The sequence below is a fragment of the Pseudonaja textilis genome, chromosome 8 (assembly GCF_049901715.1).
Source record: "Pseudonaja textilis isolate UNSWEBS1 chromosome 8, rPseTex1.2, whole genome shotgun sequence".
Taxonomy (NCBI): domain Eukaryota; kingdom Metazoa; phylum Chordata; class Lepidosauria; order Squamata; family Elapidae; genus Pseudonaja; species Pseudonaja textilis.
Window position 1 is genome coordinate 8,361,534 of NC_141997.1, and position 25,687 is coordinate 8,387,220.

Here is a 25,687-nt window from a genome sequence, read left to right on the forward strand (position 1 = left end):
TGTTAAATGCTGTCATTTACTGTTTTCTAAACACAAATTATTTCTTTCAGTTTGTTCAAGAGGACTATACACTCAGTGATGTTCTAAACAGTATCACAAAGGAGGATTTGCAACTGCTCAGACTCCGGTAAGAACAATATTGCATAATTTTAGAAAATACTGCTTTCCAATAGACCAAGCCTAAGATGATGTTTTATTTTCTCATACAGTGGCGGACTTGTCTGTCGCATCTGGAATGCAATATTAAAACACAGAAAGCAAAATACAGTGTTGGGGATGGAGGTTTAGCATTTCACTTTTGCCAGATGCCAATGGACTGAGAGAAAAAAAATACATTCCAAATAAGTTTTAGACACTGATTTCCTTGCATGTTTTGCACAACCATTCAAAATCTCTGTTTGTAAGTATTAAATAATGATTAGTCTATTATAAATTGTGTATTATTTAAACAATCTACTCTTTAGATATGCTACATGTACAGTTCACCTTACAAAATGCAGTTGCTCATATGTAAAATGTAAACCTTTTCTAATATATCTGCTGCTTTTAAAAAATATGTTTGGGTGTTGTATAACATAAAGTATTAGGTTTTATATGATTTTGTAAGAGCAAGATAAACCCCAAAGCATTTCAAATTGTGCACGGTTCCACATTAAGAAAAAACAATCTAGGTTGAATATATTTATATTAAATATATTTTGATTATATTAAAATATTAAGTTTTAAAGCAAATACAATGATGAAACCATGAAAAACAGTGAAGGGAAGAAAGCAAAGGAGAAACATAAAGCAAATATATGCTTAGATAATCTTGATGAGCCTTTTTTATTAATGTAAATAATGCTATTTTAGCTGAATAATTTTCATCATATAGCAACACAAAACAAACTGAAGTTTAATAAACTTCGTTTAATTTACTTCTTGCACAACTTTATTTCAAAATTTCGTATTTCTCATTTTCCCATTCTCCATAAAATGTATTTTATGATTTATTTTATCTGGCTTTTATCACTTAGAACGTAACAGTTAAACTCCAATGCGCTAGTTTAACTAGCTGCTGAATCGGAATTCTCCTAGCCAACAGATTTGTATCTAGTCCACTGATTTGGACCACGCACTTCAAAGGGTGGCTCTTTATTATAGATATAATTGCCTAGTTCTTCCAGAGGTGGTTCTGGATCAGTGGTGGCGAACTGTGCTGCATCTTCAATCTGTTTTCTTACTTCCACATCAATCTCCTACACCAGAAACAATAAAATATTAATAGACAAAAGAAGAAAACATTTCAAAATGCAGAGTAAAGTGCTTTAAACTTACATTACCAATGCATATCTTGTTATTGCAATAAATAATCAGGATCAAAACCACAGCCTGTAGTTCTAATATAAGTCAATACGTCAAGCTACAAAAATGTGAGTCCTTTATGGCTTTGGGGTGTTCTTTATATCTCCTACTTTGAAACTGGGATTGTCCATCTTCCCATTACTCTCTATTTCATTATCTTTTTTAAAAAATTGCTTCTTTCTCTTTATTTCCTACCTCATGTGATTGGTTATATGGTGGTTTTTGCTTGGAATTGGGTTCTAAAGCTCATGAATATTGCCCCCCCAATTTTAGTTTAAAGCCCTTTTGATAAGATGGGCCAGTCATTTTCTGAATATATTCTTTCCAGTTCTTATGAGGTGCAGTCCATCCCTTGCCAGCAGCCCTTCATGTAGGCAATGCAGATCATATCCCAGGAAGCTGAAGCTCATTTGAAGACACCAGTTTTTAAGCTAGTATTTCATTTTTAAAACCCTTTGCTCCCTCATTGGATGTTGGCCCTTTCTTGGAAGTATAGATGAAAACACTTGGGCTCCTAATTCTTTGACTTGCTTCCCTAGTTGTTTATAATCTCCTGTTATTATTTTCAGATTCATTGTTGTGTCATTGGTCCCCACATGTAGAAGAAAGAGGTAGTAATCAGTGGGGTTGATTATTTTAGTAAAGTACAGTAGTTACATCTTTGATTTGAACGAAGTGGATATTACATGAGGGCTATCTCTACCTCCAACTCATCACTAATTATTTGGAGAAAAAGTTTTTTCTATCTAATTTTCACAACCTGTGAAAAGAAAAAAATATTACCTTGAGCTCCTCCACACTAGCTAAGTTGTTGTTCACCATTCTGTCTTTCAAGAGTGTAATAGGATCACTTTTGCTTCTTACTTCTTGAATTTCTTCTCTTGTTCGGTAACTGTAAAAAAGCCAATTACACTAGTAAACAGTATGACAACAATTTCTGTCAATAAATTGTTAATTATATAATGAAAAATATCATGTCACTTATGGCATTTATTTCGCAAATGGTGTAAGATAGTCAAGGCATTGTTCTTCAGGGGCAGGAATATAATTTAAAGTAAAATACGAATATAGACAAAACAGAAAAAAAAAAGACTCCTCTTACATTTAAAATTCCTTGCCTTTCATTGCTCTAACAAAAACTAAGGAAAATTAACAGATGTATTCAGGATTGGAAATCAATGCTATCAATTAAATTATGAAACAAAGTTTGATTAAAAACTAATTGTTGATGTGAAATGAGAAAAGTCTATATGCAGATTTACATTTTGTACATGTAGTACTGCTTATTAAACTTTTAAATCTATATATATAAAAGCGAAATATCACTCATGCATCATCACAAAATCTCCACAACCGTAAAGCCTACAAACTTGAAATTTGGCACATATGTTCCTCTTGGCTTCTAGGTGCTCACTAAGAAAGGGTTTTTCAAAGTGACCATCAGAGCATTAGTATTTCCTATATTATTATTAACATGCTCTGATGCTAAGGAATTCCACTCCTCCTCCCCACCTGAAATCTGTCCCAAATGCAAAACACAAGCAGGAGCAGAGTTTCAGTTTTACAGTAGCAACCAGTTAGTACAGAACAGTTCAACCAAGCCACGCCCAGGCTCCTTGCTATCTCCTCCTTGCTCACACAGCATATACTGCTTCAGTTTCCAAACAGCCCTCAACTCTTTCACACACCGACAGGATTCTAGCCAGATGAATACTGATGGATGCTGATAGGCAGAGGCACAATTTCCCCCCTTATTTTCCTCCCCCCAAACTAAGCCCAATCACGTAGTTTTGTAGCGAAGCACGAGTATAGAGCTAGTATATTATGTATTATTTATTTCTACTATAGGTCCTCAAATTGTAAAAACAATAAAAGTATTTGAAAAATTAATACAAGGCATGCAGACTGGGAGCTTATTATTTAAAAAAAACACCAGTCCTAAATCTGGTTTGGCCATTTACAAAATCTATTATAAAATGGTAGAGAAAACCTTCAGAATTTAGGGGAGAAAAAGTAGGGAAGAAATTGAGGTAGGGATGGGTAAGAAATAAATATACTACCTAATTTAAGAATTAAATTTTAATTTAATACATGACTTCTAATGTAACCATCTACTGCAGGCACGCCAAGCAAAATGGGAGAGCTGTTAAAACTCCCTCCTATTTTGCCCAGGCAAGGTGCAGCTGGCTTGAATAAGCCAAGTAGGATCTGAAGCCCAGTGTGTATTTTGACAACACTCCTGCCTTGCCCTCACAAGCTTTTATCATGTGATCCCTGCAAGGTAGGAAGAGGATACAATCCACAGGGTGAAAATCTCTATTTTAATTTCGTCATTTTAAGAAAATGATTTGATTAAAAATATTTAAGATTATGTAGTAGAAGAGATTGGTAGTCTTATTCTTAGCCAAATTTTTGTACCTCTAGTTTGTTAAATATTTGCATTTTTCTGGTTTTTCTTCAACTATCCTCCAACATAATCTATTTTTTTCCACCACTAATAACCATATATGCAACAATAAAGAATTACTGTACCTGACTCCAGGATCACTCATACTGTGCCCATGATAACGATATGTTTGCAATTCCATCACAATAGGGCCCTGTTAAAATGGAAATATTTAATAACTTTGAAAATCATACCTTGATTTTGCTGATAACTAAATGTATACAGCCATGCCAGTTTAAGACAATCATTTAGACCAGTAGCTCTCAACTTTTTTGCATCTTACTCTGTTAAAAAATACAGGTCTGACCAAGACAGCAACAAAAGTATTACATTTTTTTCCCTGAGACATTTATATGTTTAAAGTATTTTGTTATATTCAATATTTAATGCTTAGACTTGAATAAAATTTCAGGGACTTTCACTTGATCTCAATAAATCTACTACCACACTATGTCTCATTTTGGGCATCTGTAAGAGTCATAAATGCAGACTACTCTTGATAGTTGGCTAAATTGTTGATTGTAGTTCTTGTTCCTATTTTCTAATGCTTTGAAAACACTGAAAAATCCCTCAAACCTCATTTAAGAGAAAAGGGCAGATACCTGAAAGTACGCCTTGACTCACGACCATTCATTTAATAATTATTTGAAGTTGTGTTGAAAAAAGTGACTAATGACCAGTCCTCACACTTATGACCATCACAGTGTCCTCACAGCCGCATGATCAGTGTTTGGGTGCTTGGCAACCAGCATGTATTTGTGACAGTTGCATCATCCTGGGTCATGGGATTGCAATCTGTGACTTTCCCAAAGGGAAGCAAAGTCAATGGGGAAGTCAGATGTATGATTTGCCTAAAATTGTGATGATTTGTTTAATGACTATAGCAAAATATCATAAAATCAGGCATGCCTCACTTAATGACTACATCATTTGGTGGCAGAAGTTTCAGTCCCCAATTGTGGTTTTAAGTTGAGCAATGCTGTATTTACACTTGAGCTTTTTAATTTAAAAATGGATTTGCCAAGAACTGTTAAGAGAGGGTCTGTTTGGTTATGTGGTTCACAATATAAAATGTTACTGTGATAACCTGGTATCAAACTGGTGGTGATGTCCACGTGTAAAGTTGCATGTTTAAGTTGTCTTGTAAGAATTGGTAACTGAATTCTTTCACATTGCATTTACCCAATCCAAATCTTCCAGCAATGCTAGGTTCTCCTTTTCTCCATATTTTGCCTTCCCATCACCCATATGTGTTCTTTCTCAATGGTGCAACTAGGTCTTTCTTGAAGTTTAGCACAGAATATCTTGAAGGATCCAATCCGAGTCAGTCACTGGGACCAAAGGTTTATTCGTCCAAGCTGTCAGGCTCATCATCAGGGAACCAGAATATTGCACCCACTTTTGGAGAGAGAAAAGTTCCCTGATGATGGGCTCCAGCATGAGCCGAAAGCTCAGAAGAGTAAACTTTAGTTAGTCCTAGTGACCAACTTAGATTGGATCTGGTAACATCATCCTGGGATACGTATGTTTACCTTCATATATTCCACAGAATATTCCTTCATTTCACCTATGATAGGTGCACACACCCTTCGTGCTGATGTTTATTAGATAATCATAGTTTTAATGATACGTATGACTGTTTATTTGGTTATAGTTGAGCAGGTATTTAATAGTGTCCTTTTTGAGTATGCTGCCTCTTCATTTCTTCATCTGAAGTTAACTTACTTATTCCCATACTAGTTAATCACACTATTAAGCACCATGTTTTTAATTTATAAAAAGTAAAAAATGATTTATTGTTCAATAATAATCATAGGCCCAAAGATACTGGATCAAGTCTGCAAGATTTAATCTTTGAGTTGATTTTTATTATTCGTATACTATTTACATCATATTACTAGGTTTGGAGCTCACAGGGTAGTTTGCAAATGGGGCTAAAAGTACTCCCTAATTTAGTATTGTTACATGTATTTGAAACAGAATAAATTTCTCTGAAATTCTGCCTGCCTTAAACATGCAAAAATACACACGCACACATGCAATATAGTCATTTCTACTCATACTTACTTTTCCTGCTCGGCAGTGGCCAGCAGCAAATTTTGTAGCTTCTCTTACAGCAAGAACATCCATGCCATCAACCTAGTAGCAAAACAAAACAAAACAAAACACAAGTTTACTTAAAAGTATTACTGCAGAGTTCATTTTTCTTTTAAAGAATGGAGTATAGTAAATCTCTTACCCTAAGACCTGGAATAAAGTCTCCTCTTTTGTAATAATCTGTGCTGGCTGCAGCTCTCTCTACAGAAGTACCCATTCCGTATCTATTGTTCTCACAGATAAAAATGCATGGCAGCTTCCATAAGGCTGCCATATTAAAAGTTTCAAATATTTGACCCTGGAAGAAGAATAAAATATTTTAGATATCTTTACATATATTCTTGCAGTTGGCAAATGTGACTATTTCATTATAAAGTTCATATACATTCTCCCCTTTTCAGTCTACATAACAACCTCACTGTTGTCCAATTTGCTTGCGTCTACCTGAAGTACTAGAAATTGTTAAACCTCTTTCTTATTGGAAACCAAGGAAAGATTATCCAAATCAAATTACAATTAAACCTTCAGCATGAGCAAGTTCCTCAGTGCAAATCTCTGGCTTTATTCATGTACATGGAAAACTACTTTCATCAGATTTTCTGCATTGTAGAGCTTGAGGGCACCACTGCTACAGCAGCATGGGAAGAAACCACCTAAAACCAGCTGCCTTAGTATTGCCCCACCTGTTGTCTTTAAAGGCAAGTATAGGCATATTATGATGTCAAATTGGATAGTGCTGTATAGAAATATGCATCTAATTGAATAAACCTGGAAACTTACCTGATTTGCAGCACCATCACCGTACAATGTCACACAGATCTCATCATTCCCAAAGTATTTACACGCCAAAGCAATACCAGCTCCCAAAGGAACCTATAAGATATTATATGCAGTAGGTAAACCATCTTAAACCACCTTGTTTTTCTTATAATGGCCAATCAGGCACAGATTGCTTGCACATACAGGAACAGCCATATCCACTTCCTATTGTTTTCCCCAAGCTGGTATATGGAGACATGCTGTCACCAAACAGAAATAACACTGAATCTCAAGATTATGTGCCCTTGATAAATCTGCCTTTTCCTGAATTCATTTAATCCACCTTTAAAGTCATGCAATAATTGGTTATAATCATCATCATGTCTTGTGGCAATGTTCCCACACTATGCAATCAGCAATTTAGGTAATGTTAGGTTTACAAAAAAGAAATACTCAGGATCAGCATCCTACAGAGAATTATAAAAGTAATGAAATAATCTAATATGACAGACATTAAAAGCTTTATCCACATCTCAATAAAAAAGCTATTTTGATTAATGAACCTTACCTGGGCACCAACAATACCATTACCACCATAGAAGTTTTTGGCATACATGTGCATTGAGCCACCTTTACCTTTAGCACAACCACCTATACGACCTGAAATATTAAAAATACAACATACATTGGGGCTCTACAAGAGTTCACATGAATAGTATAAAGGTAAAGATTTCCCCATCCAGTCATTTCTGACTGTAAGGGGCGGTGCTATCTCCATTTCTTAGCAAAAGGAGCATGATTATACACAGAGGTGCATGGAACATCGTTACATTCCTACCCAAGTGGTACCTATTTATTTACTTGTTATTTGCATGTTTTCAAACTGCTAGGTTGGCAGGAGCTGGGGCAAGTAATGGGAATTCACCTCATTGCATGGCATTCGGGTGGCCAGCTTTCCAGCTGACAAGTTTAGCCTCTTTTAACCACTGAGCCATTGCACCCTCTATATGAATAGTATATAGGTCTTTTTAGCATACCGTCCCTTTTTGCTTAATTGAAATTTTAATAAGATTCCATAATAAGAGAAAAAGTAAAAAAAAATATAAACATTCTTTATAAACTTTGTAAATGGCCAGTTTTTACATGTTACTGCATCAAGAGAAATGGTGGTGCAGAGATTTCTCTAAATATAGAGAACTTTGCAACAATATATGAATTAATGACTAAAACCTCAAGCTCTATGTATAAGGATAGATGACATCTTTTATCCACTTGAGCAAAGATATATACTAAGCAAATTATGTTGGTTTTCACTGTGGAAATGCAATCAAAACTTAACCTTTCTAGATCTATCTACAGTGGTATTTGTCTTTTCCATATTTACATTTCATTTTACCAGACAAACCTGTGAGTTCAGCAAGAATTTCTCGAACTGGAATACCACGTGTATAAGTAAAGCCATGAGCCCTGTAGGCAGTGATCAAATGATCTGTTCGATTTATGGCTGCCTCAAGTCCAACACAGCAAGCTTCCTGTGGAAAAACAAACCAAGAGCATTGAAATAGTATGTATGATACCATAAGATACAAGTAGACCAATTTATTTGTATACAATTCTCTACAAATGTCAAACATGGAGTTTGCACTATGGTTCAGAAGAAACCAAAAAGCCAGTTCTGGGAAATAGATGCTTTGCCTATTCAGATGAGGCTGCTGTGTATCTGAAAGAATACGTATGTGGCTCACTTCAAGTACTGTAGCATGTGCCTCCTGGAGCTGCCTTACACATAGTCAACTACCTTGAGTTCCAATACCTGAGTTCCAACTATAGCGCACTAGGCCTCTGCAACGCAGGATCACAGTGAAAGAACAGTTATTAATTCACAATACGTTGAATAGTCAGTTCATAATATTTTAATGCATTTTGGCCTTTGAGAAGGATGCTGCACTTAAACAAATACTGGCCCTTGTTACACATTCTGTTTTATTACTATATTTAAGGTATCTTATATAACATTTTACCATATTTAATTTTTCAACGTATGATCTGGAGCAGGGATGTCAAAGTCAATTTCATTGAGGGCTGGATCAGGATTGTTGCACTTGGGGGGCCAGTCTGGGCATGGAAGGGTGGTAGCGGCCAAGTGGGTGGGCCTGGCTGGGGTGGGCATAGCCAACTTGACATTGCTAATGGCAGGGTGGGACCAGGGCAGGCGCCGAGGCCTGATCCACCAGAGGAGCCTCATTGACCTCTTGGGCCATACGGGGGTCCCCTGGGTGGCAGGTGATATCCCACTCCCAGAGGGCATACCCACCCTCATTTGCCTGCTCTTCCAGGCTGCTACTGCTGTGCTTGCTCTCCTTGCCTGGGCTGAGTTTCTTGGGCTGGGGGGGTCTGAGGGCAGTGAGGCTTCTGCTGGAGGGGCAGCTGTCACAAGAAGCAAGGTGAGGGAGAGCAGGAGTGACTTGGCTGTGGGACTCCAAGATGCACAGATGCGGGACTCATGGGGCAGCTGTGGGGCTGCGCTCGGGTAAGACAGAGCAGGGATGGGAGTCCCGGCTATCACTTGGGGATGGGGGCTCCTCACTCTTCCCGTTGCGGGTGGGGTGGCAGGTAGAAGGCTCTTCCCACATGTCTGGTGGAGTTGCAGGAGATTTGGACAGGGGGGGCACTAAGCGGTGGCAACGGCAGCAGTCGGAGGCAGGGGCACAAGGGGAGGCATGTGATTCAGCCCACCAGGCAGCCATGTGGCTGCTTGCCCTGTTCTGGCTGTGGCCAAACAAAAACAATCATTGGGACAGATGCCTGGCACGTTCAGCAGGCCGGATCAGACCTCCTGCGCCTCTGCCTCTACCTGCTGCTTGGAGGGCTGGGCTGGCAGTTGCAACGCTCAAACCCACCTGTGCTGCGTGAGCTGCAGAACCCCATAGTGTGCTACAGCAGCTGCCAGACTCCCATCAGCCCCCATGTGCTCACCTGTGTGTGCGGGGGCGGGCCCAGCAGGGCCCAGTACTTTGCTATCACTGGGGTGGCCCTGCAGGCCAAATCTGAGCCCATTGCAGGCCAAATCTGGGCCCATTGCAGGCCAGATGAGGCCTCCAGTCCTTGTGTTTGACATGTCTGGTCTAGAGATATCTAATCTTAGCAAAGACAGCTGCAATGCAGTAATTATATTAATGATAAACATGTTAGGAAAAAAATCATTAAAATCCTTCAAAGGCTATGGGAGCAAAATCTTAAGGGTACAAAATACATATAAATAAAAAAAAATGGAAGGACAGAAACAATCAGAAAAGATTTGAAGAATTTAAATTTTTAATCTCTACCGTTCAGGAGTAACCAGACTAAAATAAAAATATTGGCACTAGTCATTTAATCAAAGTAGTTTCCGCGAACTACACATGACAAACTATCCCCACTGAAGATACTTCACAAAATTTCAGCATTTTTAGAAATGATAAATGTTCACCTTTTTCAACCACCTGGGAATTTGTTGTTTATATTGGCAGAGTTGAAACATAGAATTCTTCAAAATTCTTCTTTTACCTATAACAGCCTAATTAAAATGAAACAGAAAATTTGATAAAATCTGCTACCCACCTGGCCATCATATAAATGGCAGAAACCCCGAATAATCTTTTGTTTATACAGCTGGTCTGCTTTCAGTTCCATGCGCCGAATAGTCTGCATAGTCTTATAGTATTGGAGACCTTCTTCTCGAGTCAGTACAGCTGTGGTAGGAGGACCTTCTTCCAAGCGATGGAGGTCATATTTCTGCAAAAAATAAAGACAAGCAGTCAGGTTCTATTTTAAAAGTATTTGAGTAGCTTAATACTTAGCATCTTTGTGCTGAAAGATTTCTACTGCCCCACAGTAGGCATGCGAGCCTGCACGAGAACTGTCCTGCCCTGCAGGCTGATTGCATTCTGAGCACTTCCGTTTCAACCAGTATGACAGTGCTTGCCACCTGTGCGCACACCCAGGAAGCGAGGCCGAGACAGTGGGATGGCCACTTGCAAGCTCAAGGGCAGCCCCATTGGATCGGATTTAAGGCTGGACACAGGAACCAATGCTGTTTGTGGCCTGGGTGCGCTGCTCGCCCACGTATGCCGGCCTTACTGTTTGAGCACAGGAACAAAGCCTTTAACTGAGTGAGGAGTCGTCGCAGGGCCAGCCCCTATCCAGCATGCCATGCCGGGTGGGGGGGGGAAATGAGACCCCGTTGTCCCACGGAGCCCGCCGCCACTTGTGCAGGGAGGAAGGAGGAAAAACAGCAGTGAGTCTTTGTGCCAGCCAGCTGGCCAGGCAGGGAGTAGGCCGAGCAGGGCTGGCTGGCTGATGAGGAAAGGAGGATCATGGCTGTTCAGCAGGCTCTGACCTCTACCACCAGCAGCTTGGGTGCCCTGGATCTGTCCGAGCTGAAGAATGTGGAGGTACAGCAGCAGGATTGCCCTCAAAGATAGCTCCATTTCTAACCTTCCCATTTGCACGCAGATGCCCCATTTGCACACACACATGGGCTTTGTGGGACAAAGGGGTCTCATTCCTCCTCCGGTGAGGCAAGCTGGATGCGGCCTGGTCCTGTGTCTCCTCGTTCAGTTGTAGGCTTTCTTCCTGCCCTGAAACAGTAAGGCTAGTGCCTGTGAGCAAGCAGCACACCCAAGCCATGGACAGTGTTGGTTTCTGCATCCAGCCGATTCCGATTCCACGGCAAATCTCCTGGCTGCGGCCATGATGTGGATTGAAGGAGCTCTCTCCACAGAGGATTTTAGCGGGCAAAGAGTACCCCTGCCACTATCATGGTAGACAGGAGTTCAGGGGGAGGAGCAAGAGACAGGCACAGCAAACACTTTTCACGCTGAGAATGAAAGTTTCTGAGTTCCTGGTTTTCTGCAAAAGAGGATGGATGCCTGAACTCACGTGATATTATGGCACCCAGGAGAGTCTGTTGTCGGCTCAAAAAACCATTTCCAATCCAATGCAAAGAAACAGCAGCAGAGAGGAGACAGATCATTGCAAGGTTAAGGGAGTCTGGTGCGGCAGGAAGGGATGGGGAAGCATGAGGTATCTTAGTGGGTTGGGGAGGCCTTGACGGCCTGTTCCATCATTAACCTTCCCCCCTGAGATACCTCATGTTCACAATGGTGCATTAGATTAGCAAATGTGTGTGCATTGGTATTCTTGAATTGTGAGCTCTTAGGAAAGTATCCCCTCCTTGTGTGTTGCAAACAGCCATTTCCAGTGGAGAAAACAGGACAAAGTAGAGTGGGGAAAAATATTTTGCTGTGCTGTGTTTCCAGTCTGAATTAGATCATGGCAGGGTTCCTATAAGAGGCCCTTTTAGGGATTATGTATTAATAGAAAAGCAACCAACTTACCTCTCTTCCTAAATGCATAAAAAACAGAGGAGCTCTGATTAACTATCAGAACACCACTTTGACAGTTTTGCTGTATTGTTGTCTGTGGATGTCCCCACTAAATGCAAGCATGGGATAAACTTCTCAGTCTTTTAACTGGCCACAAACTACTAGCAAAAGTGGCATTTGATCACAAGGCAAGTAGGACTTATTTCCCCTTTTGCATTTGAGTATCCAAGAAGGGACAGGAAAGGAGAAAGGGAAAGAGGAAAAGAAAGACAAAGAAGGAAATGGGGGAAGAGAGCAGAGAAGGAAAAAGAAGAGAGGAAGGAAGAAGAAGAATGAAGAGGAAAGGGAAAAAGAGGAAAAGGGAAAAAAGGAAATTATGATGAGAGGGAGGGAGGGTGGGTCTGAGGGAAGTCCTACCTTAGCACTTGGTCACCAGCAGTCCTGCTGCCCTTTCATCATCCCCTTGACCCCTCCTCCTGACCTCTCCTGGTGGTCTCCCATCCTATCGCTGAGGATGCTTTGGTTACAAAGCTTGGTCTCCTTGCGAGGAGAGATGGTGGGCTTCCCTCTGACCTACACACAATGAGCAACCTGGCCAAGGAGAGTGAACACAACAGCAGCAGTCTTGAGGAGGATGTAAGTGCAGTCAGGTGCCGCCTTGGGTAAGTGGGTTTGGGCTGAGCTGTGGGGTCATGGTGCCCTGGGAGCTCAAGGGCTGACTGGGTGCTTGCCCTCCGCTGCCCTGGGCTCTTGGTAGCCTGCACAGCCATCCAAAGGTCCTCTGCATGGTTTGAGAGGGATGGCAAGGCTCCTATGGTGTATAAAGGTTTGGTGCTTGTCCTGGTCTCGCCTTCCTCTGCTGGACACAATGGATTGCCCCAGGCCACCACAGGCATCCCCCAACATGAGCTATGTTGATCTGCCCCCTCAGCCCCCCCCCGCTCCCTCCCGAAGTCAACCAGAGCTTTGATACAGCCCTCAATGAAGTTTGACACCTCTGCTCTATCTGCTCCCAGCCACAAAGATATTTATTTGTCAATGTCTCTTCGCAGGCTTCACAATGTACCACATCAAAACACAATACAAGGAACAATTTTAATAAAATCTGATAAAATTGTGACAACAAACAATAGCACATTTAGCTATTCTTCAAAACCTCTAAGAACAAGGACTATTGTTGCCTGATGGGATGACCTATGCTGAAGAAGCCACCTTCCTCCATGCCATCTCCTGCCATAATTACATATAGGAGATACTTGTTTTCATTTGGGTTTAACAGCCACAATTATTTAGAATTAATAAGAAACTCGGCCCCCAAGTTACGTAGGCTTTACAGAAATAATCACCGCCCTGAACTGTATTTAGAAACCAATAATCAATGCAGCTCCTGTTACAGCCCCCGTTAGTAGTGGTAATTGAGGCAGCTGAATTTTATACCAGCTGAACTTTACTTTCAAAAGTAGTGCTATGCAGATCAACTATGCAGGTAGAAAGTGACAATGGCAAAGTGACAATGGCATGAGTCTTCAAAGTATCTTATTCGGTGTAAAGACTGACTGATGCTGAAACTTGATAAAAATCTTCTGGTTGTGGTCTCAGCCTGCTCCTTCAGCAGTACCCGTGAATCAGGAGGACCCTAAAGACTACAAGCCTATTTTTGTAGGGGCTGCATAACTATGTCAAGAATCAGGTTGGTATCACTCCCAATGATAGGAAAATGGAATACACACAATCTTGGAACTATTACATAGCCATCTTCCTGAGGGATGGTAAATTCGGGGGGTAGAAAGAGCAGCAGCAGTGAAATCTTAGGGGTTTAGTGCTCTTAATGCCAGGGAAAAACTTCTACTTAGAAAATAAGATTACTTTGACATATGACAAGTTTATATTATGTGAATCAAATGGCAAGGAGAAAAAACATCTTTAATGTTACCAGTTATGGTCACTTAATAAACTAGTCAATAGTACATTCTGAATGGGCCAAAGCAATTATTTATACAACACAATAATATATTTAATAACTAACACTAATACTGGATTATTTCACAGATCAGTTAAACAATGTAAATGATAGCAGCTAAATAGAACCATCAGGCTGATATATAATAAGTTTCTGAAGAGCAATTGCTGGAAATGATAGGCAGAACTAAGAGCAAAAATAGATTATGATTTTTATGCACTATTAAACAGCTTTCTGAAGCAATTCTGACCTTTTTCAACAAATAACATTGAAATAATCCAGAACTAGGCATCATGGTCTCTTTGGTTGGCTTCCCTTGACTTCTGCCACTTAATATTTTTACGAATTGTTTTATTTATCTCATCCCCTTTCAAACAATCATACAGCAATTTATTCTAGCATCACATTTGAGCCCAGTGGGGGTAACAACATCCTTAAAACTTATTGCATTTTCTAGAGAGAAATCCCCACTGTAACAGTTTTGTAACTGCCTAAACCACTCGTAGGAAGTCCTTACTTAACAGTCACAATTAAGACTGGCAACTTCGCAAAACAATCTGGTTGTTAAGCAAGACAGCTTCCAATTTTACTACTGGTTTTTCCATTAAACTCTAATTATCAGATGCTGTTGTGACAGCAGAGTCAGAGGAGGAGGTTGAGGGAGAGCCTGGGCCAGCTTTGGAGACTTTGGAAGGCTCTGACAAGGAAACAGATCAGAGGCAGGGTTTTCCATCCTCTCCCAGGTGTCCTGAGCTGAGTGAGGGGGTGGAACATATGGGGCCCATCCCAGATGTGCGTATGCGTAGAGAGAAAAGGAGAGGAGAGCAAAGGAAAGCAAGAAGCCGCCTCTCAGGGAAAAGCAGACGAAGATGCTAGCCAGCCCTTCCCTGGCTGGAAAATAAATAGTAGGGGTTTAGGAGTGGCCAGTTGTCACAGACAACCGTTCGTTTTCTAGTATATGGCAAGCAATTCGTATTCCTTGGCCAGAACCAGGTTTTTCGGACTACTTATATTTGGTTTTTGTTTATCCACATGAATAAAAGACTGTTTCTGCCCTGTTTTGAAAAGGGGTTTGTTTTACTCAAGAGTAAGTGGCTTATCTTTACTTGCAAAGGCTGGGTCAGAACAGAAGCCAGCTATGAAGTACATAAATGGTAATCGTAACCATGGGATGCTGCAGCGATTGTAAATGCCCGCTGATTACAAAGCCCTTGATATTGGTCCCATGACCACAGGGATGTTGCAAGTATAAGGGTTAAGATCAGTGTAAAGTTAAAGTTATTATTTCAGTACCATGTAACTCTGAACAATAAAAAGTCTGAAATTGATGAAAGGTAGAACCTGATGAAATATAATAGGATTCTTACATTAGAAAGCAGGCTTCCCATGGCTCCCACATTCCCTATTTATGGCCATTATACTTTCTCCTTGCATCTGCCATGTAATTGTAAGATCTATTTCACACCAGCTCATAAAAATAGTTTTTACATAATTTATAAAACATGCTGAATGATCACTGTGCGGCTTTAAATCAGCAAATATGTCTTTCATTTAAACAAAATAATAACATAAAATTAGCAGTAATTAAATTGCATGTTAAAATTTTAAGTTATTTTGTACTTTCCCTCTAAGTATATTTCAATCCAAGAAATGATGTTCCCCATTTTATACTTAAAAATATACCTTTGTAATCTTATTTCAATATAAAGGAGTTTGACTATACATTCAAATGATTCTTTAATATATTGCACATTAAAATATATATTAGTTTTAGTCTAGTATTGGTTTTCTAAAATAAAATAATAAATCTGCTTACCTTAATTTCAAATGTAGCCTCATTTGCAAAATCTGCATAATTACGAGAAGTGACAACCACACGGGCAACCTTTCAATAGAGGCAAGAAACAGTTATACAGATGGATATTAAATTAAAATAATATTTTTAAAAAATATTCCTATCTGCTTCAAGATTATTTCAACTTACATCTAATAATTTTAAACTTCTAAAGATAATGGATATTTTATAAGCAGTATTTGTCTATATTTATTATTGATTCATTCCATTTTGATGCTTGATTCCAATTAATTGTGGATGACTTAAAATAAACTATAAAAATAAGGAAATATGAAAATCAAAATAATCAAAAAATGAATTATAAGATACCAACAAAAGAAAATATTTCTAATTCAGGGTTGAACTGTGGAATTTTTGGTACTCTCTGAACCTATGTAAAGCTGATGATGTTACACAGCTGCATAATAAAATGTCTACAAGTAAACAATCAAGCTCATAGAGTACTAAGAACTTATTATAATAAACAATATATTTGCAGGAAATATATTGAATTATGTGGGTCCCATAAACTAATCTGTGATTTCTCTTTTAGAAGATTTTGAATGGAAAAACTGGGGGGAGGGGGGGGGAAGCAACGTAATCAGAATCAAGTTAAAATAGTGCAGGTAAGAAAAAAGAACACTTAATAAATGCCTTAAACACTCTAAGGTAGGGGTGTCAAACTGGTGGCCCGCGGTCTGGATGCATCCTGAGCAGGCCATACCCACACTAAGCTCCGCAAAGGCAAAAAACATCACGATGTCATGTGACTTAGTGATGCTGCAAGTTTGACACTGGTCTCTAGAGTTTAGCAAACAATTTTTCAGTCTGTCTATCACCTGTTCTACCAGTTGTGATTATTTGGCAGCATGTATGTGCAAATGATTATTACCACTTATGTTCACACAAGATCTGCTACAGCAGCAAAATGCCACAGAATATATGATTCAGAGGACACCAAAAGAAACATAATATCATAATAGGAAAATACAGGCAATGATAAAGTTTTTAGCAATGTTTATATTACTTAGATTTTCTAACATTTCCAGAAAAAGATAAATTCTTATATTTCATGCATTCAAAAACCTGTTTTCTCAACTGTGCAAAGATCAACAGAGTTGTCTATTGACAGGAAATGCTGAAGCCCCTAACTTTGGTCCAGCACTCACGTCATCACGTCATGTATTGGGAATTTTCCCCCTTTCACTATACCGGGAGTGGGCATGACCAGCGCATGACGCATCTGGCCTCCGGGGAAAGGTGACAGCCCTAGTCTAGCATGACACTTATTCTAGAAATAATTTTTACTGAATGGAATGTCTTAAAATTAGAAGAGCTACCAAGATTTCAATTTTCTACACAGGAATAAATGGACTAATAAAATAACTAACAAATCAGAATGGAATTTTTTTTGCACAACAAATTATGGCTTGTTATGAATATTCATACAATTAAAATTCTGGTCTTACCTCACTAACAGCTCCCTAAAACAGTAGAATTGGGAAAAACAAAAATAGAAAGGAATATCAGCTACCATCATACAGATATGGGAAAAATTATTCCTTACAAATATATTTTTAGTACCAATTTTATTTAGTCAAGTGACACCTAATTATTCAGCAGGGAGGTTTTTTTTAATGCAACAATAAAACTTCCTTTAAAAAGTTATTGCATTTCAGCATAATGAAGAACAGATGCTGTTATTTTTAATGCACCAAAGTACTCTGGAGCAATTATCCCTATTTGTGCACCAATCTTCATACACACAACCCAAGTCAGAAAGATCTTCCCGCTAATTTTTGTGAGCAGATAGATTATCTGGATTGCTCTAAATCAGGGTTTAGGCCTGGGCTTGGGATCAAAATTCATTAGTTGCTCTTGTGTCAGTTGATCGGGCACTGTTTTGCACTGGACTGTCTGCAAAGTTGAGAATTTGAAGCACAATTTTGCAGATTCCACTCCTATTTTGTTCATTGCAGAAACAAGAGGGCTCAGGCCTGTCTCAGGTAATTTCTACTTGGGAGAGATCATCTGTGCACTTAGGGCTTGGTATTAACAATACATACAACTCTACATAACTGTTTTATTGTTAAAAACCGCCTAGAGCAGCCCCACAATGGAATAAGCAGAACATAAATTAAACAAACAGACAAACATACAGGTATTGTTGATACAGGAAACCTTTGCTTCAATTCAAGTTTCATCTGCTCAAGAGTGGGAAAAAATGATCAGCTATTGTTTTACACCTAGTGTTAAACTGTAATTTTCCTTTTTGTGTGACCTTAACCACTGTTGGTACCATGGCTTAGTGTCGTATGAACATGTAAATTGTGGTTTATTCAACACACCATTGATAAAATCATGGTTCAGTACAGAATGGTATTAAAACCTAAGTACAAAGAAGACAATGATTTCTTTAAGGCCCCTAAATCTTGGATTTTTAAACAGGATTTTTATTGGAATCCTGCAAGTCCACCCTTAAAGAATCCAAAAAGTAGAAGAATTTCTGTTCTAACTTACTACTTACTATGAATAAAAACTTTTTTTAAAAAAAAGTAGCTTGTTGGTATAAATTTCAGGATAAAATAAAGGAATGTGGTTTAGAAAGATAAATTTATGACAAGAGCACCCTAGATCATGAGATCCAAGTCTAAGTAACTTAGAATTTGTGTTGCATGGTATTTTTAAGATACATATTGCAAATTGATCTAAAGCGATCTGAAATGAAAATATAAACCAGTAACAACGTAGCACAGATTTATCCCCATATTAAAAGCTGGGCTTGAAACATCATGCAAGGAATATCACTATTTCCTCTGCAGTATCTGATAGCTTATGACAGCTCTATAATATACTTTCCTTAATACTGTTAAATCACACATTGGAACAAAAATGTCTCCTTCAATAATACCTCCCAAACCTGACCAAGTGCTTACTCTTTATGGACATGTTATAGGCTGACTGCATTTTAAATATTCAAAAAGACACACTATCGAGGAATTCAAAAAGAAGAGCCGAAAAACCCTGTTCTGTTTACTTGTTTACAAAACACAGTAATGATTAACTAAGCAATGGTTACTCAAATATCTGGGTTTACACAATACGCTGAAATCTAAATGAAGTGTTCATAGAGTGTTCACACAACCTTTTAAGTCTAAATATTCACCTAATTTGTTGCAGGATCCAATCTGAGGCAGTCACTGGGACTTCCTAGCTTTTGGACTCAAGCTGGAGCTCGTCCTCAGGGAACTTCTCTCGCTCCAGAATGTGTATGACAAAGAAGCTCCACAGCACATTCTGGAGAGATGTTCTTGAGGATAGGCTCCAGCACGAGTCCAAAAGCTGGGAAGACTAAACCTCTAGTCCCAATGACAGACTCAGATTGGATCCTGCAACATTATCCTGAGACATGTATATTTGCCTTCATTTGCCTAATTTGTGGTTCAGTTCTAGTCTGCAAAAAGCCAGATGAGGAGATGATGGCAGCCAAGATTCAGACCCATGCCATATTCAGACAACCCATACCATTCTGGATATGGGTTGCCTGAATATTTCCATGGACACAGTGTGCACAATTATTAGGCAAGTTGTATTTTGGAAGATTTATTTTATTGTTGAACAACGACAATGCTCTCTGTCAAAATGTTAACAAACCTCAAACCCGAATACTGAAGAAAGTGAAAATGAGGTTTTGGCTTTCGTAGGAGAATATGTGTGCACAATTATTATGCAACTAAATGAACAATGAAAATTTGCCCATTTCACTCGTTTATTTGCATCTGTTAAAGTGAAAATAATAAACAAACAACTCAAAATGTATAAACAGTTCTGACAATTCAAAAAAAAAATCAGTAACCAATATAGCTATTCTTCTTTTCAGTAACAATCATAATCCTTCCATTTATGGAATCTGTCAGTTTCTTGATCTGTTAACAATCAACTTTTTGTGCAGCAGCAACCACAGCCTCCCAGACACTGTTCAGACAGGTGTACTGTTTTCTTTCACCATACATTTCCCGTTTAAGAAGGGCCCACAAGTTCTCAATAGGGTTTAGGTCAGGTGAGGAAAGGAGCCATGTCCTTATTCTTACATCTTTAAGGCCTTTATTGGCTAGCTACGCAGTGGAGTACTTCAATGAATGTGATGGACTGTTGTCCTACATAAAAATCGTGGTCTTCTTGAAAGACGCTTTTTCCTATACCACTGCTTGAAGAAAGGGTCTTCTAAAAACTGGCAGTAGGTTTGGGAGTTGATTTTGAATCCATCTTCAACCCGAAAAGGTGCAACTAGCTCACCTGTAATAGTACCAGCTCATACCAGTACCCCAAGTCCACCTTGCTAGTGTGAGTCAAAATGGAGCTCTGTGTCCATTACTGATCCATCCATCAAGTCCGTCAAGAGTCACTTCATCTCATCAGTCCATAAAATCTTTGAAAAATCTGTCATCAGATATTTCTTGCCCAATTTTGCCATTTCAACTTATTAGAATTAGAATTCTTTATTGGCCAAGTGTGATTAGACATACAAGGAATTTGTCTTGGTGCAAATGCTTTCAATATGTGTCTTCTTCAGTGGTGGTCGGGTTTCAGCCTTCCTTACCTTGGCCATGTCTCTCAGCAATAAACACTTTGTACTTCTGGGCACTCCAGGTAGGTTGCAGTTCTGAAATATGACAGCACTGGAAGATAATGGGTTCCTGGTAGATTCACATTTGATTCTTCTTAAATCTTTGGTAGTTAATGTGTGTCTTTTATCTCAACATGTTTCTTGTGACCCTACTATTTGCAACAAAATGTTTGATGATTCTGTGATCATGACCCAATAGCTTAGCAATTTCAGGAGTGCTGCATTGCTCTGAAAGACTTTGGCTTTTCAGAGTCAGTTAAATCTCTTTTTTGGCCCATTTTGCCTGAGGAAAAAACAGCTGCCTAATAATTATGCACACCTTGATATAGGGTGTTGATCTTCTTAGGCCACACCCTCCCTCATTATACAAATACACATTACCTTATACACTTATATCCACTAAGCATTCAAGTTTGTACAGATTGGAGGTGGGAAAATATGCATAAACACAATATGGTCAAAATACACACTTACCTAATAATTGTGTACACAGTGTACATCTGGTATGCTACCATGCAAATGGAGCAGGGAAGAGCCTAAATCAGGTTAGAAACTCTTGTCCCTGATTTGCATTCACTCACTGCTTGGTCTATTAAACAAGTCAGTTAGAGTAGCAATTCTCTACCTGGGGCCATATGGCCCCCTTGGGATGTTTCAAGTAGGCCAAAAGTGAAAAATATGTAAGAGGGGGACTCATCATAGGAAAAGGGATCACAGAAAAGCAGAGTGTATTATACAGCAAACACTGTCTTTACTGTGAATAAAAACATATATTCTATTTGCAACCTAAGTGTGTGTGAGGGGTTTTGTAGTTTGTTAACTAACATAGTTACTTTGTATTTCAATTTATTTTCTCCTTTTTAAAATGATGCTCGGGTTTATTAACTTTTAACATTCCTAAACTGAAAAACAACCTGAAGACTAGCTCCAGATAAGAAAATGTTTCCTAGTATAAATTGGGGTTTGGTTTATCTCTTTTATGACCTCTAAGCAACCCTTTTCCTTATAATTATATCCCTTCTGACCTCAATCATTTTAATGAACATGTGTGATATTATGGAATACAAATATGTAACATATTTGACTATGTGTAACTGATTTCCTATGCAAAGGGGAGGTTACTTTTATCCTGACCAATCTACTTTCCTCTTGCATTTTCTTTGTTGTGTTCACTGTAAGCAGGAGTGAAACATGGGGCTCTGAGTTCTCTCTCCTTTTTCATAGATTCACTTTATCAGGGTACCCAAACTAATAAACCGCTTTTAAATGATCTTCCAACTCAGTTGCTTATTGGGAAGGTAAACTGAGGCAGAACCTGGGGCCAGATTTGGCTTTCAGTGGCAAGCTTTTTCATCAGTAATAGGACCTGGAAAGTGGGGAGGCACAGAAGAAAAATTACAAGTTGAAAACAGAGTGAGAAACATGCAATGTTTCTTAATTTTTGGCAATTTTAGATGTGTGGACTACAACTCCCGGAATTGCCCAGCTAGGGAAACCTGCTGTCTGGAGAATTCTGGGAGTTGAAGTCCACTCGTCTTAAAGTTGCCAAGGTTGAAGAACACTTGGTACATAAAAGTACAGGAAGGAATAATCTTTGGAATACTTTTTTAAAAAATCTTGCAACCTCCACGTCGAAACTGCCTACACCAAAGCCAAAAGCGGCCCTAGCCGGGCCTTGCTTCCCTTCTTTTTTCTTATGAAAGCCCCAACAGGCAAAGAATCCCAGCCCGCTTGGGTGGCGACGGGATGCAACCAAGAGCTGGTCCCGACAGTGGCAGGAGAGGGGAGCCGCTATGCGCGCGCTTATGCAAAGCGCCCAACCCTGGATCGTGTGAATCCCACGCACTCGGGCAAGGGCTATCTATCCCAGGGTCGGCGCGAGACCCCCGCGCGCGAGACCCCCTAGACGCCGGGAATCGGGTGCTTGCGAGCGGTGGCCACTGCCGATGCCTCCTGCCCCCGGGATACTCACCGGTCTTGAGGCGGCCGTCCCTTGCAGCAGGCGGGAGAGGGCGGCCAGCATCTTGCGCATGGAGTGTGCCGCCGGATCCCCGCCGGCCGCAGCCTCCTGGAGCAAGGCCGGAGACAAAGTCTCCTTCAGGATAGGGCGTCTTCGCCGCTGCCGGGCAGACAAGCCGTTTGCCCAGAGTGACGGCCGAGCGGCTCTCGCCTGCCCCCCAGCGGATCCCGAGAGCCGACCGTTGCCCTCCCCGGCGTGGTTGCTGCGCTTGCCTTCGACACGAGGGGGCAACAGTGCGAGTGTGCAACGTTTCCCTTTTCTCCGCGTTTAAAAGCTAGCCTAGGAAGAAAGCGCCGCTTCTGCGGGTGTTTCAGACTCGAATCGCCCGATTCCTGCTTCTGCTTCTGGTTTTTCTCCTATTTCCACCCAGCTAATGAGTAGCCATTGTTCCTGGCTTTTGCGCCGTTGCAGAATGTACATACACTAACCATGTGGTTATTAGTTTGTAGCGTTATTTTGGGTTTTTTTTTTTTAAAGAAAGGAAGATAGGAAAAGAGGGGAGGATTTAAATAATAAAAGAACTGTGCGTTTCTTTCTCCAAATGGGTTTGGAATTTTCACATGAAATAAATGCCACGTGAAGGCACCACTTAAGACCCAATGTTTGTTTTTATTATGTATTGTGGGCAGATTGAAGAGGAAACAAATCTTTGACTTCAACCTCTTTATTCAGTAATAACAAGAACAATCCAGCAACTTGCCTGTCTGACAGATTGCCCTTTTATAGGGAACTGTCAGGCGGCTCGACCAATCAGGTTAAACTATCCCACCCTCCCCCGGGAAGATCCCCAAAAAAGTCTGCAAGAAAATCCCCCACCCCATTTTCCTACCATTGCAGAATTCTCTCTCTCTCTCTCTCTCTCTGGGAACGGAGCTGAAAAGCAGGTTAGGAATGTGACTGCCTTGGAGGGGGTATGGGGGTGTGAAAGAGGGAGTGTGTGTGTGTGTGGGTGAGAGAGAGAGAGAGAGCATCACCACCACCCTCTGAGGTTAGATCTCTCTCTCTCTCTTTCCCTCCCTCCCTCCCTCTCTCCAAAGTCAGCAAGCCACGGTCAGTCAAAATTCATGTTAGTGGTCTGTGGGATTTAAAAGTATGAGTTTGGTGGTCCCTGAGGTCCAAAAGGTTGGCACCCCCTGCTCTAAAACCAGTGATGGGATTCAGCCAGTTAGCATCAGTTCACCTGAACCGTTAGCTAATTGCTGAAAATAAAATGCAAGAGGTTTTTTTTTTCCTTCCCTCCTTTCGGTTAATAGCTCCAGGCAGACAGCCAAGAACCACATAACAGGCTACTTACGCTACTTAATTGTGATAACAGCCAACATATGCCTTGAATAAAGTACATAAATAATAGAAACTGACAGGATTAGGGCAGGGAAACACCCAGGAAACCCATCAATCACCTATCTGGGATGGAATTAACCTCTTTCCTTCAGGAAGAACAAGATTACAAACATTTTTATTATAAAGGGTATTAAGTAACATTTCTATGATCAGCTGATATTCCCTGGAGTTCCCCAAGACCTTTTATAGCTGCTGCAGTGTTGGCTATTTCTTGTTTCTTCCTGGGGGGAAAAGATACAGGAGGGGACAATGATGCAGCTTGATCATACAGGCTTTGAATTTAATGCATGTGTGGTCCAGCCAGCTGTATTGCTTCTGCTGTGAAGCACCCAATTTAAAACATCCAGAACATAGAATAATAGAGTTGAAAGGTTTAATGGCTTTTGGCAGCATGCCCAGGCTTTCAATTAGCTTGAGCGGCTGCTGTTAGTTTCCTTCTCAGCTGGTGCTTTTGCTTTGGGGTTTTCACTTTTTTTTCAAAGGGGAATGGCTGTTTTAAGTTGTTTTAGTGGTTCCTGGCACTAACCTTTTGGGGTCTACTTCCCTCATTCTTTTTGAAAGCCTCTAGTGGTGGAATACCCACAACTTCTGAAGGCAAGCTATTCCATTGGTTGATTGAGCTCACCCTTAGGAAATTTCTCCCCAGTCCTAGGTTGCTTCTCTCTTTGGTTAGTTTCCATCCATTGTTTTTTGTTGTGCTTTTTGATGCTTTGGAAAATAGATGGACCCATTTTTGTAGGAGCCCCTCAAATATTGGAAAACATGGGTGTATTTATCCGATATTTTCCCACATAACCCTGGCATATGAGACAGGTAAGAATTTTACAGGATATGCCATCATTGAAGAATAAACCAAAAAGTCGAGAAAAATAAAGTGTATAAAAATGAAATAAATGTAGTAGTGTAAGGCATGTGACAAGGCAGTCAGCACCCCTTCTCTTTTAGAAGGGCATCATTCTCACAAATGATTTATTTATTTATTAAATTTTTATTCGTTTTTAAGACAAACATAGACAAACAAAACATAAAAACATCAAGCCATCTTCCATATATATACATACAGTGTGCCGGTTGGTTTACAAATTGTTTTGTGCTTCCTCTTCGTAGTCTTCAATTACAATTACATTGTATATATTCTCATATTTTCAATCAAGTATTAAATACATTAATATCATTGTTAATCATTTGACTATACTATTATTCATTCATGTTTTACGAAATAATCCATATTTTACTTAATTTGTTTTGTGACAGTTCATATTATCATCTCAAATCTATCCTACAATCATTTTGTAGATGTAATTAAAAAAGAATACATCTTTATATATTTATTATTTTCTAAGAATCTACATATTTCATTATCATGTTTTATTTTCTAACCATTGATAGAATAGATCTCAGATTTTATAAAATTGTTTATCATCTTGTTCTCTGATTTCAAATGTCAATCTACTCATTTCAGCACATTCCCATAATTTTCTTAATGATTTCCTCCTGTGATGGTATTTTCTCATTTTTCCAATTTTTAGCAAATACAATCCTACCCGCTGTTAATACGTTTACAATCAGGTATTTCAATTCTTTACTATATATTTCAGGTAAAATTCCCGATCAAAATATCTCTGGTTTCAAATCTATATGCTTTTTTGTCATTTTTTCCAACCACGTGTGGATTTTAGTCCAATATTTTTTAGCATCCGCACAAGTCCACCACCACATATGGTAATATGAGCCAGGTGTCTGATGCCATTTCCAACATTTTTCAGATTTGTTCTTGAACATTCTTGCTATTCTTGTGGGGGGAAATGCCACCTGTAAAACATCTTATACAAATTTTCTTTATATGCTGTTGACATTATCATTTTATAATTTTGAAACCACAATTTTTGCCAT

General features: G+C 39.5%; 2 protein-coding genes across 9 annotated transcripts in view; one reads left to right on the forward strand and one right to left on the reverse strand.

The window, feature by feature from the left end:
* MAP3K15 (mitogen-activated protein kinase kinase kinase 15) overlaps nt 1-912 on the forward strand; it is an 87,136-nt gene extending 86,224 nt beyond the window's left edge. For 6 of the 7 annotated variants that reach the window (XM_026714180.2, XM_087938230.1, XM_087938232.1 and 3 more), the window contains 2 exons: nt 51-127; nt 210-912. In XM_026714180.2, coding sequence (XP_026569965.1) covers nt 51-127; nt 210-288 — 156 coding nt within the window. In that variant the 3' untranslated portion in view covers nt 289-912. Of the gene's footprint in view, nt 1-50 lie in introns of all 7 variants that reach the window. The other variant, XM_087938231.1, reaches the window with a different exon arrangement.
* Nucleotides 171-22,680, reverse strand: PDHA1 (pyruvate dehydrogenase E1 subunit alpha 1). 2 transcript variants are annotated; one of them, XM_026714182.2, is made up of 12 exons: nt 22,406-22,571; nt 17,276-17,290; nt 15,789-15,857; nt 10,247-10,420; nt 8,052-8,178; nt 7,215-7,306; nt 6,668-6,760; nt 6,030-6,185; nt 5,858-5,929; nt 3,877-3,944; nt 2,128-2,236; nt 171-1,238 (listed from the first exon to the last, which is right to left on the reverse strand). In XM_026714182.2, the coding sequence occupies exons 1-12, from the start codon at nt 22,463-22,465 to the stop codon at nt 1,074-1,076; spliced, it is 1,200 nt and encodes a 399-aa protein (XP_026569967.1). In that variant the 5' UTR covers nt 22,466-22,571; the 3' UTR covers nt 171-1,073. The 2 variants fall into 2 exon arrangements, with proteins under 2 accessions (XP_026569967.1, XP_026569969.1); XM_026714184.2 differs by lacking the exon at nt 17,276-17,290 and having other exon boundaries at nt 22,406-22,680.
* Between the last annotated feature and the right edge of the window lie 3,007 nt (nt 22,681-25,687).

Bases quoted from the DNA above. Each gene is read 5' to 3' on its own strand.
- PDHA1 (XM_026714182.2), bottom strand. From the start codon at position 22,465: ATGCGCAAGATGCTGGCCGCCCTCTCCCGCCTGCTGCAAGGGACGGCC. The intron at 6,186-6,667 runs GTAAGTTTCCAG...TTCTTCTTCCAG, and splicing joins GTGATGGTGCTGCAAATCAG to GGTCAAATATTTGAAACTTT. The intron at 5,930-6,029 runs GTAAGAGATTTA...TTTTGCTACTAG, and splicing joins ACTTTATTCCAGGTCTTAGG to GTTGATGGCATGGATGTTCT.